Source organism: Engystomops pustulosus, chromosome 4, assembly GCF_040894005.1.
Source record: "Engystomops pustulosus chromosome 4, aEngPut4.maternal, whole genome shotgun sequence".
Lineage (NCBI taxonomy): Eukaryota > Metazoa > Chordata > Amphibia > Anura > Leptodactylidae > Engystomops > Engystomops pustulosus.
The window spans coordinates 164,613,802-164,630,251 of NC_092414.1; the positions used below are offsets into that span (position 1 = coordinate 164,613,802).

At 39.1% G+C, this 16,450-nt stretch overlaps 1 protein-coding gene across 2 annotated transcripts in view; it reads left to right on the forward strand.

Moving 5' to 3' along the window:
* The window catches only part of MAN2A2 (mannosidase alpha class 2A member 2), an 85,000-nt gene that overhangs the window by 10,886 nt on the left and 57,664 nt on the right, over positions 1-16,450 (forward strand). For both annotated transcript variants that reach the window (XM_072148420.1, XM_072148421.1), the window contains exon 2: positions 9,450-9,604. In XM_072148420.1, coding sequence (XP_072004521.1) covers positions 9,450-9,604 — 155 coding nt within the window. The remainder of the gene's footprint in view (positions 1-9,449; positions 9,605-16,450) is intronic.

Genomic DNA, 16,450 nt, shown 5'->3' on the forward strand with positions numbered 1-16,450 from the left:
ACTGTGCCGGGCATGCAATGAAGAGACTGCAGTGTTTGTCCAATTATTTGCCCCTTTTATGCAGATTATGGGGGGGGGGGTGTTCTGGATGTTGATAGGTTAATAAAGGTGGACCGGGGATAAGGTTATCTACTAAAGGGAACATTTACATGTGACTACCATGTGCATCCTTATGTAAATTATTTGTCTCTCTATGTTATTGAGGTGCTCACATAGATGTTGCAGTCAGAGGACACCACTGAAGGGAGGGGAAGATAGAGCATTAGTAGGCTATTACTATTGCTATGGCAAATAAAATGGTCTCCCTATAGAGCCAATGGTTCATGTGTCAGAGGTACCTGAGTTGTTCAGTACTATATGGATGCCAAAGGGTTACTTGTTTGTGAAGTGCAGATTTTACTTCCATATATAGGTCAGTAATTGGGCATCGTGGCATCCATCAGTGTGTTCACAACAATCACTACATTAAGAGTTCTTCAGGCTTCAGCTGGCGCAGCTCCAGGGGAATGAACAGCTTGCATATTACTAGTTCTTGTGCATCTAAAACCTTGTCCTATAAATAAGTCTCTTGAAGAAAGCCAACGCGCTGTCACATGATGACTTGTTCATGCAGACACTATTTACTCCAGATATTACCTGTGCTGCAGTCATATTTGCCTTGGACCACCAGATTCCCACTTCTGTTTTCTAATGCCAAGAACGCATCCAGCGCGGCTTTCGGCTCTGCAGGACTTCTGACAATAGTGCGCGTATTTCTATGGTACCGTGCAACCATTTCATGTTTACTGCAGGAGAAAGAATAGTTACCACAGAGATAGCAGATAGAAGAGACGCAGCAAGACCCCTGCAATCGCCCTCAACCATGCAGCCCCTTTAATAAACACACAAACTGGAAAACCACAGGAATCGCAAAGCATTTTCTTTATTTTCCAAGAAATCATTACTTTACTACAAAGAAATGTCTAGAAATTATAATCAAGTATTAAAGGGGGGTTTGCATCTTATAAAATGATTTCAGTCATTAGGATTTGCTATCATGTTATTATTGGTGGGACCAACCCTGGAACCTCCACCCATAGTATGAAGTGGTTAAGCGATGCCACCCTTTAGGCTATCTTCACGTGTTGATTATGCAGAAAATTACCTGTATATTCTCAAGTATAAGCCGACCCTAGTATAAGCCGAGACCCCTAATTTCAACACAAAAACCTGGGAAAAACTATTGACTTGAGTATAAGCCGAGGGTGGGAAATGCATTGGTCACAGCCTCCCAGTATATAGCCAGCAAGACCACTGTAGTGTATAGCCTGCCAGACCCTGTAGTGTATAGCCTGCCAGCCCCCTGTAGTATACAGCATGCCCAGCCCCTGTAGTATATAGCCTGCCCAGCCCCTGTAGTATATAGCCTGCCCAGCCCCTGTAGTATAAAGCCTGCCCAGTCTCTCTCCGGTGCTGCCTCGGGTCCTTCGGTCCTCTTCGGATTCTTCCGAAGAGGAGCGGAAAAACCCGGAGAGGATCCAAAGGACCCGTGGCGGCACGGGAGCATCGAATCAAGCATAGGATTTACGGGTGATGTCGGAAAGGTGAGTTTTGACTATTATTTTTTCTTGACTCAAGTATAAGCCGAGTATATATGGTATTTTAAATTCTGCATTAGATATGCACAGTTTTTATGTGCATTTTTGATGCAGTTTTGAATTATTTGTAGAGTGTTTTATGCTAATTTTTGATCGGACATCATCTCAAGAAAACATCTGCATTAAATTTACAAGCATTTTATTCTTAGCAACGTTATCCTGGGAAGTCAGTTTCAACTCCATTTTTATCAAATGTAACACGTGTCACTGTATACGTCAATATCTTTAGAACACTTTAACTTCCCCAAGTGATTTCAGATGTGTTTTATGTTTGCATTAAAGAATTTTAAAGAAAATGTTGAAACATTTGCAAGTTCATGTGAATTTAGGATTTTCAGAAAAAAATATAAAAAATTATGCCAAATTAATGCCCGATATGATGTCTCTAAAAAAGTAATCTCCTTACTTATTATGCCATAGTTACTGATTATATAAACACCTTACGCCTCCTGCGCTATTTTACCACCATCTATTTTTTTTCCAACAATTCGGCCTTCGGAATGCTTTCTTTTTGCATTTTTAGTGACACCGTTTTGGGGGCATCTTCGCTCACCGGCCACTTTATTAGGTACACCATGCTAGTAACGGATTGGACCCCCTTTTGCCTTCAGAACTGCCTCAATTCTTCGTGGCATAGATTCAACAAGGTGCTGGAAGCATTCCTCAGAGATTTTGGCATCATACAGTTGCCGCAGATTTGTCGGCTGCACATCCATGATGCGAATCTCCCGTTCCAACACATCCCAAAGATGCTCTATTGGATTGAGATCTGGTGACTGTGAAGGCCATTTGAGTCCAGTGACCTCATTGTCATGTTCAAGAAACCAGTCTGAGATGATTCCAGCTTTATGACATGGCGCATTATCCTGCAGAAAGTAGCCATCAGATGTTGGGTACATTGTGGTCATAAAGGGATGGACATGGTCAGCAACAATACTCAGGTAGGCTGTGGCGTTGCAACGATGCTCAATTGGTACCAAGGGGCCCAAAGAGTGCCAAGAAAATATTCCCCACACCATGACACCACCACCACCAGCCTGAACCGTTGATACAAGGCAGGATGGATCCATGCTTTCATGTTGTTGACGCCAAATTCTGACCCTACCATCCGAATGTCGCAGCAGAAATCGAGACTCATCAGACCAGGCAACGTTTTTCCAATCTTCTTACTGTCCAATTTAGATGAGCTTGTGCAAATTGTAGCCTCAGTTTCGTGTTCTTAGCTGAAAGGAGTGGCACCCGGTGTGGTCTTCTGCTGCTGTAGCCCATCTGCCTCAAAGTTCGACGTACTGTGCGTTCAGAGATGCTCTTCTGCCTACCTTGGTTGTAACGGGTGGCGATTTGAGTCACTGTTGCCTTTCTATCAGCTCAAACCAGTCTGCCCATTCTCCTCTGACCTCTGGCATCAACATTTCCGCCCACAGAACTGCCGCTCACTGGATGTTTTTTCTTTTTCGGACCATCCCAGTAGATCAGCAGTTTCTGAAATACTCAGACCAGCCCTTCTGGCACCAACAACCATGCCACGTTCAAAGGCACTCAAATCACCTTTCTTCCCCATATTGATGCTCGGTTTGAACTGCAGGAGATTGTCTTGATTGTCTACATGCCATAATGCACTGAGTTGCCACCATGTGATTGGCTGATTAGAAATTAAGTGTTAACAAGCAGTTGGACAGGTGTACCTAATAAAGTGGCCGGTGAGTGTATGCTTTATTGTTAATATATTAAGAACAATTTTTGGAGGGAGATGAAAATAACTAAAATAACTAAAACTTTTTTTTTGCCATTTAGCATATAGAAAGTAACATGTTACATTTATTTTATGGGTCAATATGATTTCTATGCCCAAGCCATACAGTATTTGTTTTACGTTTCACTAATTTTGCAGAACAAAAACTAATTTGGGTGAATAATCATTAGTTTTTGCATAGCTGTCAACTCAGATGCATGACTTTTTTTATTTTTTGGTCAATTTGTAAATATAGCTGGTTGATCCCTTGTTTTTTGTGGGATGAGCCATACTTTTTATTGGGACAATTTTAGAGTATATACTGCTTTTTAAAAATATCATTATTCAGTATTCACCAGGTTCAATAATTATTTAGGTTTTTTAATGCAGGTTGTTATAGATGGACACTAAATAGCTAGTGTTCACATTATATGATGATTTAATATGGAACAGAGGCATTTGGGACCTTGATTAATTTTTAACTTTTTTAACTTTTTTTTTTGTATTTGTCCCACCATGAAACTTGGACAAGCGATCATTAGCCAAACAAAGGCTGTTAAATTAGACTTCAGGATTTAACAGCCAGGAAACCCTGGGAATGGGTAGATGATTGTGGGCTCAGAGATAAGTGAAACTCCTAAGATGCTGGGGTTATGTGTTCCCTCTTAATCTATGGGGTTTACACCGTTGATCTGAGCCTGGTCAAGTTCCACCCACAGGTCCTTATAGAACAGTGGTTAAAGGGTTACTCCCATTTCAGCCATTGTCATTCTATAGATAACTTCTATGTTTAGTACCAGTGGACAGAAATATGACCATGGTCACACAGATGCCCGACTTGTTATAACCTACAGCTCTGATTTCTCTCTGTGATACTAAAGAGCTGTGCACCTGTGTGACCATGGTAAGATTTCTGTCCACTGATAGTAAACATAGGAGCTTTCTATAGAAGGACAGCAAGCAGAGAAAACCGTGAGGAATTGATACAGAAAGTATATTGGAAAAGTGTCTAAATTTTTATAATACAAACATTAAAATTAATTTGCTGATATTGGAATACCCCTTCAAGTAACCCAATTAGCCCTATATGAGCGCCATCCAAAGCCACAATAAAAGAACCGGTTCTACTTACATGGATCCACTGCTCCCTGTGCCAGTATGTGGTCAAGCTGGGGAAATGTACCTTTGCCACAAACTTTTTTTCTATAGAGTATTTTGAAAAACCTCACCAAATGACTCTTGTTAGGTTTTAATCCCATATAGCAGATCAGTTAAAGTAACTACAAATAGTACTTTACCTTATTATATTTGCAATCATTGAACGTTATGGTTGCATAGTGCTGCCCTAACCTTAATAGATATCTTACACATAAAGCTGCTTGTATCAGCTATTCACCAGCCTCACCTGATATAGTATGAGCATTCTGTCACAGATCCAGGACTACAGCTATAAATATCCTCCGCTCTGCCTATCATTAACATGGGATTATACTAAGTAGGACACAAGCAATGGATGAACTGGCTACGAGGGAGCGCGGGGCCGTATCTTCCTACTGCGCCTCTAGATGTGTGTGTTTAAAAGACAAGAAAGAGGAGTTGTATTTGGAACGTGCCCAGATACGTGCCCAGTGTTAGGGGTGACTTATTTATTTGCGAGGGCCATTCTTTAAAAGAGATACAATTACAAAAGTAAATTAGTTTTTGCTCACTGTGGACAATAATTACTGAATTAGCAATAAAATAAAGTCTCAAGATGGCCATTAAAACAGTGGTGTAAATGAACAGAATAAATCTGTCTGGCTCAAGCGAGGTTTAATGTATGTGTCACTGGGAATCTTATACATTATTAAAGCCTGAGTTACTGAGTTTCCAAATGATGGGGTCATTATTATGTATCTGCATTGTTCAATCACATCTTATAACATTCTAATATATGTATTTATACCCCATCCATAGTGTACGGAGAAGTGGTAGCATGGTGGTCTCCTTTCACTACAGTGGGACCTCCTAAATAACCAAACTTCCCTGCTCAGATATTGTAGTTTATGTACAAAGTCTCTGTGGGGAGCCATGGATGTGTGGTCATCCCCCCCCCCCCCCACACTAGATTAGGGTTGGGGTCCCTGGGAAAACTCATTCTTCCTAGTAAAAGTATAGTTTCAAAATGAAAGGGGATCTACCAGCAGTTTTAACCATACAAAGCTGCAGCATTCAGTAGCATCCCTGGAGATCTGTGTAACCATAGCTTTTCTGTGTGGTATTAGTAGAAACAGGACTGTGGAAAATTAATTTGTATTCCAAGATTGTAGCTAGACCTGTGCGATATATTCACAAATAAACCCCTCCCCCCTGCTATGAGTCACTGCTGCAGCAGGCTTGAATACTACAGCAATTACTCAGGGAGGAAGTGCTATGCAGGAGGACAGTGAAGAGGGTAATACCAGTGCTCCAGAGTGCTCCAAATCCAGATACAATTCTGGAATCTAAATGTATTTTTTATTAATTTTTTTTTCTGCTGCTACTAATGACACACACAAAGGTGTAGATGACATATTGTAAGGCTGATACAGAAATTCTAAAATATAGTTGATCCCACTAATATATCTACCATTATTTGGAATAATATGGTTATATCATATAACGCTCTATAAATGCACATGTGTGTATGTGTATGCTGTGGGGGCAGCTGACCTTTATTTTTATCTACGGTCTCAAAACAAGAAAGAGAAATCCAGTGAATATAAAGGAATATGTCAAAATAGTCACATGACATAAAGACTTTGGGGCACGTGTACCTTTGTTTTGGGCTTGTTTTCTTGACTTTTTTTCCTTTTTTGATCGTCAGATGCATCTTAGTAGTTTTGCTGTTTTAATACACCTCAGTTAAGGTCTTAAGTGAATTTTGCAACTTTTGGTGAAAACATCTTGCCTAAGCCTAAGGGTGAAGACACACATGGCGCTTTTGGGCCGTTTTTGGGCCGTTTTTACTAAGTGCGTTTTCAGATCGTTAAAAACGCATGCGTTAAAAAAACGCATCCGTTTTTTAAAAATGCATGCGTTTTTGTCCATTTTTCATTGCGCAATTTCGGAAAAACTGACAAAAACGCATGCGTCTTTAAAAAACGGATGCAGGTAAGGACTTTTTATAATAAGTCGTAACTTATACATCTGGAATCAGGTGATAATTCAGAGAACACTACAGAAAACTAGACAGTGGTGAACCTTATTGTTCATGTATATTCTCACAGGCTCTTTATTGGTATACGTGTATACTAAGCAGAATGATGAGTGTTAATGGACATGAATATGCAGAGCTCTGTGGTGCTTTAATGATAGAGCTAAAGCTCTGTAAAATTTTGTCTGATCTGTATTACAAGCAATTATGTTTTGCAGAACCCCCTACTTTCATAGAGGGCTCTGATTGCCTTAAATGTGCTGAAAATATCACAATATGTAAAATGTTCATAGTATAATTTGAGCAGAAATTTCAGACCCCATAGATTTCAGTAAAAAAAAGTTCTAAATATATCTACTAAAACATTTTAATGGTAACTTCTGTTTTGAGAAATTCTCCTTTATCTTTTTTGTGTTCAGTTGCACATTTATCTATTTTATAGGTCTGAATCTCCAGCTCTCCATCTTACATGAAATAATACCCTTTTTTGTTGCCAGGGTTTTTTTGGACATTTTGCTACTCTTTAAAATTTTGTGACATGTATATATATATATATATATATATATATGTACCTAAATTACAATATCCAAAATATGAACAGCTTGTACTGTACTCCCAGAAATGTTCAAACATAAGCCGTATAATTTTTCACTTGCTTGCACCAAATGTGTCCAAAATATATGTTACCCACTTCAAATCGTAACCCTGCTACGAAAATCATTTTCTTCAGAGGGTACATTGCATAGTGTATAAAAAATAAGACTTAATAATTCATACAATCAACCAACTTTATGAAACTTTACTGCCAGCCAATTTGTGCATGCAAATGACCTTGGAATTAGGTGTATGATATTTTCCATCCTCTGTACAAACGGATGGAAATATCTTGTTTTAAAACTGTAAATTCCTAAAGCTAGGTTAGGGAAGAATAGTTTCGACAAAGTGGTAGGAGAAATTTAGAATGGCTCTTTTCCAGGCAGTTTGTAGTTTTAAAATTACACTAGGGTTTCTTGACCCATAAAATGACAGTAGTATGTCAAGTTGAGCAGCCATACAACTGGATTTTTGGAAGTTGATGACCCACTCTGAAGTAGGATCAGCATGCCATGGAACACCCACTTCTCACTGTATCCTAAACCTTATTTCTGTGGTGTCACCGCTAGCAACACAATCCAGGTGATTGTGGATCTACAGCTCTGGAAAAAATTAAGAGACTACTGTGAAAAAAAACCCTTTTTCCTAAACCCCATTGAAAACCTCTGGAATATAATGAAGAGGAATTTGGATATTCACAAGCCATCAATCAATTAGTTTGTTTGGACGGCCAGTTCGAGGAAGAGTTGTGGTAGTCCCAAACTTCTTCCATTTAAGGATTGTGGAGGCCACTGTGCTCTTAGGAACCTTGAGTGCTGAAGAAATTCTTTTGTAACCTTGGCCAGATCTGTGCCTTGCCACAACTCTGAGCTTCTTGGGCAGTTTCTTAGACCTCGTGATTCATTTGTGCTCTGACATGCACTGTGAGCTGTGAGGTTTTATATAGACAGGTGTGTGCCTTTCCCAATCAAGTCCAATCAGTTTAATTAATCATTGCTGGACTCCAGTGAAGGAGTAACATCATCCCAAGGATGACCCGAAGGAATGTCTACATTAAAGGGGTTTGCCCATGAAAGAAAATTCTCAAATTGAAATCCCCTAGTGATGTTTACACAGTAATGATCATTAAAAATAAAAATTTTTCTCAGTTTTATTGCTGTTTTAGCTCCAATCACTCAGTGATGATCAGTGTGAATTTCCCTGAGAGTTGTTGGGGACTCTCTAAACCAACACATTATGATCCCTGTGTGCTGTGTGCTGACAATGTGGTTAGATTATCAGGGTACAGGTTTATATACACTTTTATTTATCTTTTGAACATTCTATAGAAAGAGATGAGACAGATCAGAGGTGAGAGATGAGAGCCACGAGATGGATATAACACACGACTACTATTGCAGCCACAATATACTCAGCTCTGCTATATCTCACCTATAGCACATACTGTCAGATATGCTGTGCCTCGCTCTCCCCCGGATAAAGATCTTAGCTGTTTGTAGCTTTACTCTCCTTAAAAGCTACTGGCAGGAAGTCAGTGTGTATCTGTGTGAGTTCCTCCTGGAATGCTAGCCTGGGGGATAGAGCGAGAGAGCAGTGAAAAGCTCAGTGCAGCATTAGACAGAATAGCAAGATGTCTACCCAACCCTAATCTCAGAAGGTAAGGGTCGGGTTTAGGGGCAACCAAAATAGTGTACACCAGGACTGATAGAGACAGTTTGTAATTATATCTGTGAAATGCTGTTAATAACAGTGAATTAGAGAATGTTTTATTTTGTTATTTGTGGGAATACCCCTATAATGAGCAAAAAAAAAGAACTTTTTTGATCTTACCAATTGAATGAAATGAAACAAAGAATGAAAAATTTAAAGCAGTCTGAATACTTTCTATACACACTGTACATATCCTTGGTCTTTAGTTAGAAATCTGACTTGAACCCAACTTCGGTGAATTCATGGACTGTATGTAAACCAATGGTTCCATAGAAGAAAATCCAGGTGCAGCTCCAAAAAACAGTGTGAACAAGGCTTTAGTTCATCATTTAAAATTGTACATAAATGGACACACTAGTCAATGCGTTTCTGGCAACTGCTGCCCTTACTCATGACTGCTGTGACATATGTTATATCTTATAAAATACTGTATATCTTATTTTGGAGGAGATACAGTATCTTTTACTTACAGATTTTCAATACTGTCAATGAATTATGTATAATATATTAAAGATCTGATTATAAATATCTAAAAATACTCTGGAAAACCATGTATAAGGCAGCACCATTAAGGATGTGGTTTTGTTTGATCCTCTTCCAGGTCTGTTCTTACAGCTCCCAGGGATGAAACTGAAGAAGCAGGTGACTGTGTGTGGAGCGGCCATCTTTTGCGTGGCCGTCTTCTCTTTATATCTTATGCTGGACAAAGTGCAACACGATCCACCCAGGAGACAGAATGGAGGCAACTTTCCCAGGGTAAGAGAAGACACCAATCATCTTATAACCATTTATCCGCAACATATTAGGTTATAGAGGACTATAAGAAAGAGACGAAGGTCACTTGTTCATTGACATCAGGGCTTTGATTTCCGAAGGTTTATAGTGCTGCTGTACCTTCCATGTATACACGCTGTGATATGCACCTATTAAATATTTACACTGCTGCAATGAATTACATAATTCTTTTCTGCCCTAAGTCATTCTGTAAGCTGCAAGACAGGCTGCACAATGATACATTTATGACCTTCAGATTTTACTTACTGTCTAATCTCCATATTTCACTTTTATGGAGCAGTGACACATTTTCTGCCGTGATGTATTCAATGTGCTTACATAATGCTTTTTTCCCATATACCTCTGCACGACCTCTTTTTCCTTGTTGAAGGATGGAGAACATACCATGAGACCTGATTTCACAGTAGTTAAAAGATGAAGTCATGTGCTATGTCTATCTGTCTATTCAGTTGTATGTTGTTGTACAGATGATAGATGTAAAAATTTTCAAAGTGAATCATTGCTGATATCAGTTGACAAAGAGAACTTTACAAAATAAGAAAATTTAAGCAATACTGTAGAATATCATATTACTCATTGATTGGAAAATTGTAGAGATCGAGAGCCAGGTAGATCATTATTTGCTTATTTCTTAGCAAGTTCTATAGTATTCTGGTAGATAATGTTCATTTGGTACACTGGGTAGAAGTATATGTTATAAACTAATTACAATGTGCACACTGTCCCAGCATGTGCATTTGGGGTGACTACAAGGGATAACCTATTCCACTTAAATAGTCATGCACTCCTTATCCAATTAGGTAGCAAATTTAATATAAATCAAATGTAAAGACAGTCCATGCACCCTGTGTTACACCACCTATGCAATTCTAAGGATAGATATGCAAAGACTTTCCCATTGTGTACATGGAGGTTTGGGATTTATCATACGCTGGTGCATTGTGCGTCAACATATAATCAAACTCGGCCTCTTCTGCTTTGGGTTATGTATCAGGATCCTGCAGCCTCCTGATATATTTGGTGGGCCGGTGCACTGCCAAACAATCATACGCCAGGTCATCGCATGAAGGCTATAGCTATGGCACCGACCCAGGGCAAGAAAGCCCTGTGCTGGCCTATCTTGTGCCCAGCATGGCCCCCTTTCATGCCCATCAATCTTCACTTGGTATGGTGATGGAGTATCACAGAGAATAATTGTAATTCCTGATGGTGCACAAGGAATTGCAGTTATTTCAAGGCTACTATACCATAAAACTGGCATAGGAGCCTTGATACATATCTCCAATAGATGGAATGATGGGTCAAATTTATCCGTCTTTCAAAACATAAATTTAGCTTCACATGTGCCAAAAAACTGCCTCAAAATAAGCAGTGTTTTGTAAAGTTTGGACTTTTTTACAACTAAACAATTAAAGGTGTCTGGCCTAAGCCAAAAATGTGCTGAAGTATCTGGAGTATTTTTCTGGCATTAGCTAATTCCACAAATGGGATGTGCAAAATAGGAGATACAGCCATGGTATTGAGCCCATAGAAAGATATGAGTATGTGTTCCTATGTTTCCCCAAAAATAAGACAATAGGGGTCATTTATCTTTAATTTTCTTTCTTTTTTTCTGTCTTTTTTGCTACTATTTTTTGCATTGCAATTTTTGAAATGTGCACTGAAGTTCACAGGACATTAATTTATTGTCAGTAATACACATTCATCTTCTATTCCAGATGTGCTAAATGTCACAAATGACATTTATATGTATAAATTGTATTTAAATTTGCAACATTTTTTGGCGCAAAAATCCATGATTTAAGAAAACCTAGAAAATGGAAAAGTTGAGACATTTGTGCAACATTTTGAGGAATTTGTAACAAATGTCGCAAAAAGAGATCTGAAAAAAAAACATATAAAGTGTAACTGTAAAGTTATAATGATTTTACCAAATTATTATACATGATTCACCCTTTGAAAACAAACAGAATGATGCCTACTTTGTGCTGCTCAACCTTTTCTTTCCAAAGTTATGGCATTTTCTGTTATGAAAGTGTTTGAAAAAAATCTTTCTCACTAAAGTTGGAGTGGGCGGAGACTAATGTCTGTCAGTTTGTGCCTTCAAACTGAGGCCAGTTATCTTGCCCACAGATCCCATGATGCCTTGTGTTCTCTCTTAAAGTAATAACGCATTAAATCCATTTAGTTTCCCACAAGTAAATCCACTGAACACTCAGGGCCGGCTCCAGGATTCAGTGGGCCCCTGGGCGACAGAGCCTCAGCGGGCCCCTTAGCAGTAAACTCATGTGGCAGCATTAGAAAAATATAGAATTTAATGAATTAACCTCTTAGCGATTTATACCGTACATGTACACATTGTAACGAATCCTATGTAAAAATGCCATATACTGCAATTTAGTAGTATTGCAGTATATGGTAGGAGCGATCAGTCCATCTAGGGTTAAATTACCCTAGAGGGTCTAAAAAAAACTAAAAAAAAAATGAATTCAATAAGATTCACCCCTCTTTTCCTACAACTGATATACAACTAAATAAACAGTAAAAATCACAAAAACAGGCATCACAGCTTCTCAAACTGCCTGATCAAAATATAAAAATGGTTTTTCCTGACGGTGAACCCCATAATGGAAGATAGCGCCTAATTAGCCAAAACGCCACCTTTACATCACATACATTTTTTTATAAAAAGTGATCAAAAAGTTGCAGTCCTCAAAATGGTAGCAATGAAAACGTCAGCTCATCTCACACACAGCTCCTACACCATAGTATGAAAAAGTTTTAATTTGTATTAAAATGCAATAAAACCTACATATATGGAAAAAAACTGAGCCCACAAGAAAGTGACACAAATGCGTTTTTTCGCCAATTTCCCCACATTTTGAATTTTTTCCAGCTTCCCAGTACACATCATGGAATAATAAATAGCGTCACTGAGAAGTAAAGTTTGTTATGCAGAATAAAGCCCTCACACAGCTCTGAACACGGGAAAATGAAAACGTTATAGATTTTAGAAGGTGTGAAGCGAAAAAATGAATGTAAAACACTTCATCCTTAATGGGTTAATGAACAGCCCCTCAATTTAATACACAGCCCCTCACATAAATATACAGCCCCTCAGATTAATATACAGCCCCTCACATAAATATACAGCCCCTCACATAAATATACAGCCCCTCAGATTAATATACGGCCCCTCACATAAATATACAGCCCCTCAGATTAATATACGGCCCCTCACATAAATACACAGCCCCTCAGATTAATATACAGCCCCTCAGATTAATACACAGCCCCTCAGATTAATACACAGTCCCTCAAATTAATACACAGCCCCTCAGATTAATATACAGCCCCTCAGATTAATACAAAGCCCCTCAGATTAATACACAGCCCCTCAGATTAATATACAGCCCCTCAAATTAATATACGGCCCCTCACATAAATATACAGCCCCTCAGATTAATATACAGCCCCTCAGATTAATACACAGCCCCTCAGATTAATACACAGCCCCTCAAATTAATACACAGCCCCTCAGATTAATACACAGCCCCTCAGATTAATACACAGCCCCTCAGATTAATATACAGCCCCTCAGATTAATACACAGCCCCTCAAATTAATACACAGCCCCTCAGATTAATATACAGCTCCTTTTAACTGTAACAGCCAGGCTCCATTAGTTAGGAACCATATAGTGGGCAGTAGAAAAATAATAAATGTTAACTCACCTCATGCAGGTCCCGCGCTCCTCTTCACCTCTTCTGGGGCCGCGATCCTCAGGGCAGCGTCTTTTGTGCAGCAGCCAGGACGCTGGCGGCGTGAGATCACATACAGGATGTATATGGTGAACAGCCTGGCTACTTCCAGCACATGAAGAGCATGGAACATGTAATAAGTAGTAGAAATCACAATTAAACCAGTAATATGCAATCTATAGCCTGTGCAGTGTGAGGAGTGTGAGTTAATAGCTTATCTGCACAGAGATGATACTGCCGATGACAACGTGGGGGAAAGGCTGCAGTATGATTTGCAGAGAGAGAAAGTTCTGTAGAATCACAGACTGGAAAGGGAGGAACTGATAGGGAACAGGGGAGATTTTGTACCTCACTATTCTGTGAAGGAGACATCTGTATGCACAGTCTTGAAGACATCCAGCTCTGCTACATACACAGAAAGAGCTCTGTCACATGACCTTCTCCTCTGTGAGCCACAGCCCCTCCAAGTAGTCCATAGCATTTGTTTATACAACAGACTCCAGGGCTTATCAGCACAGGCAGAGGAAGGGCTACTGCAGCACTGAGGTAATCTGTGGGGGTGGCAAATAAACTGATGGATGGAGGTAACATAATAATATGATAATAGGCAAAGTTGTTTTACATCCTAAGAGCTATTGATTTGTGGGGAAAAAAACTTTGCAGTTACTCTTTAGCGCAAGGAAAAAGTGAGATTGATAAATCACCAAAGTAGCAGACAGAAAAAAGATAACAAAAACAAGCCAAAACAAACAGAGATACGATAAATGACCCCCAGTGACTTTTATTAATTTTTGCTCCTAAAAAGGCACTGGGTCTTTTTTTCGGGGTTGACTTATTCTGCCGTGAACAAATATTATATCGACATAAATTAATATACTGTAGTCATGTCATCACAGACATAAACACAACCACAGCCAGACTCTAAATTTCCTCATGTACAACATAATCTATGGTACAATTACCAATCCTGGTATTTATTAACAAAAAGCAACATTTTTTATTTAAAGACACTCATGTCATCTTTTTATGAAACGTCATCATAACTCTCCAAAGCCTGAATTTCATGCTGAAATTCTTGTGATTTCTTTAAGAATCATTGGCCCCAATCTCTCTTGTTTACACATTTTTTCACCAAGGGGCCTTAGGCCAGGCCGACGAGTTTTTCCGTTTGCCCAACCTAAGAAATTTACGGGCCCCCAGTGCAGGGAGGAGCGGTGACAGCCGGGACCCTGCTCCAACAGTCTGAATCGTAACTGCGTTCCAATCTGGCTGTTAACCCCTTTGATCCCGCTGTCAATGCTGTGACAATGCTGGGCACTTGTGGGTGCGGGGTGCCATCTTCAGTGCCAAGCAGCCGGCGACCTAATGAAGGTCGACAGGTCTGCCTTCAGCACATAACTGCTCGGACCAGGCAGGGGCATAGACTGACACTTCTAATGTACTGCAATACATGGTTATTGCAGAGCATTAGTTTGAACTAGTAATCACATGATTACTATTTCATATACTTTTAATGTGAAAATAAAAAAAAGTAAAAAAAAAAACACAAAAAAATTCAAATGTCCCAAAAGTCCATAACACATATAAAACAATAAATAATAAAAAAAAAGGGGAAAAAAAGTAAAAAAAAAAAAACACAACTTGTTAGGTATCACCTGGTTCCAAAATGTTCGATCTATAAAGATATAAAAACGATTATTCCCGGCGGCAAACCCTGTAACGGAAAAATGCGCTCAAATGTCCTTATCAACACCTTTGTGCTGTTTGCAACACATAAAAAACATAATAAAAAGTGATCTAAAGGTTGCTCAGTCCCCAAAATTGTAGCAATGAAAACATCAGCTTGTATGAAAAAGTTATTGGAGTCATAATATGATAAAGGTAAAAACATTTTTTGGTAATTAAAGGGAACCTACCACCACGATTCTACCTATAAAGGTAGAACGGGTGGTATGTGGATGTATGGGACGTGAGGATAGCTCTTTTTAGAGCTAATCCTCACATCCCCGCTATCTTTTTAAAATCTTTATTGCCCTAATGTGTCAATTTTGTAAAGTGGCTACTGGGGCCTGGAGTAGCCGGACATGAGGGTACGCGTTGCTGCTACTCCACGCTCCAGTAGCCTCTTTGCTCCTCCTACCCTGGGATCTACGCGTCCTCGTCCGAGAAGAGTTCTGCGCATGTGCAGTAGCTCCGGTTTCGGAGCAGTGGCTGCGCATGCAGAAATGAAATGGTCCCTAAAGTAACTGATTTGAAATTTGAGAGAATGCTGTTCTAGCGTCATAATAAAACAATCGGACACTTATAAAATGACAACACAAAGCTGAGATATGGTTAATGTTAATTAGTAACTCATTTGGGTAGTAATACTATCAATTTAAAAAAAAACAGAACATTTTGAAGTCTGAAAATAGCACATTTTTTCAAAATGTTTACCAAATTCACCTTTTTTTCATAAATACATGTTAAATATATCAACTAAAAATTCCAACTAACTTGTAGTATATAATGTAACGGAAAAACAAGCTTAAAAACACTTGAGTAAGTTAAAGCCTTCTAAAGTTATAACCAGATAGAGTGACACATGCTGGCTTTGAAAAATAGGCCTTGCTCATCAAGGTGCAAATGAGCTTGGTCATTAAGGGGTTAAACAATGAAGAAATACATGTCCTAAATACACCACTGTGCCCAAGACAGGAATGTGCATAATATTAATATATGATGCAAGGAGTCCCTGCTCCTGATTCTGCACTGTAGTTCTCCTTGTATCATACATTACTATGATGCACATCCTCCGCATGGTGGTTTGGTCTGAGAAATCTGGCTTGTTTATGGTCCCAGATTCAAGACTGACCACACTTGTGTGCTTCTGGCCTTACCATATGCTTACAGTCCACATACCCCATATACACATTGCTGCTGCATATTCTGGGTAACAATGGACTCATGCTATGCTTTTCAGAATTGAGTATGTTTCTATAAAGGCTAAGGGCTCTTTTTGAGCATACATATATATATATATATATATATATATTCAGGTTTATAC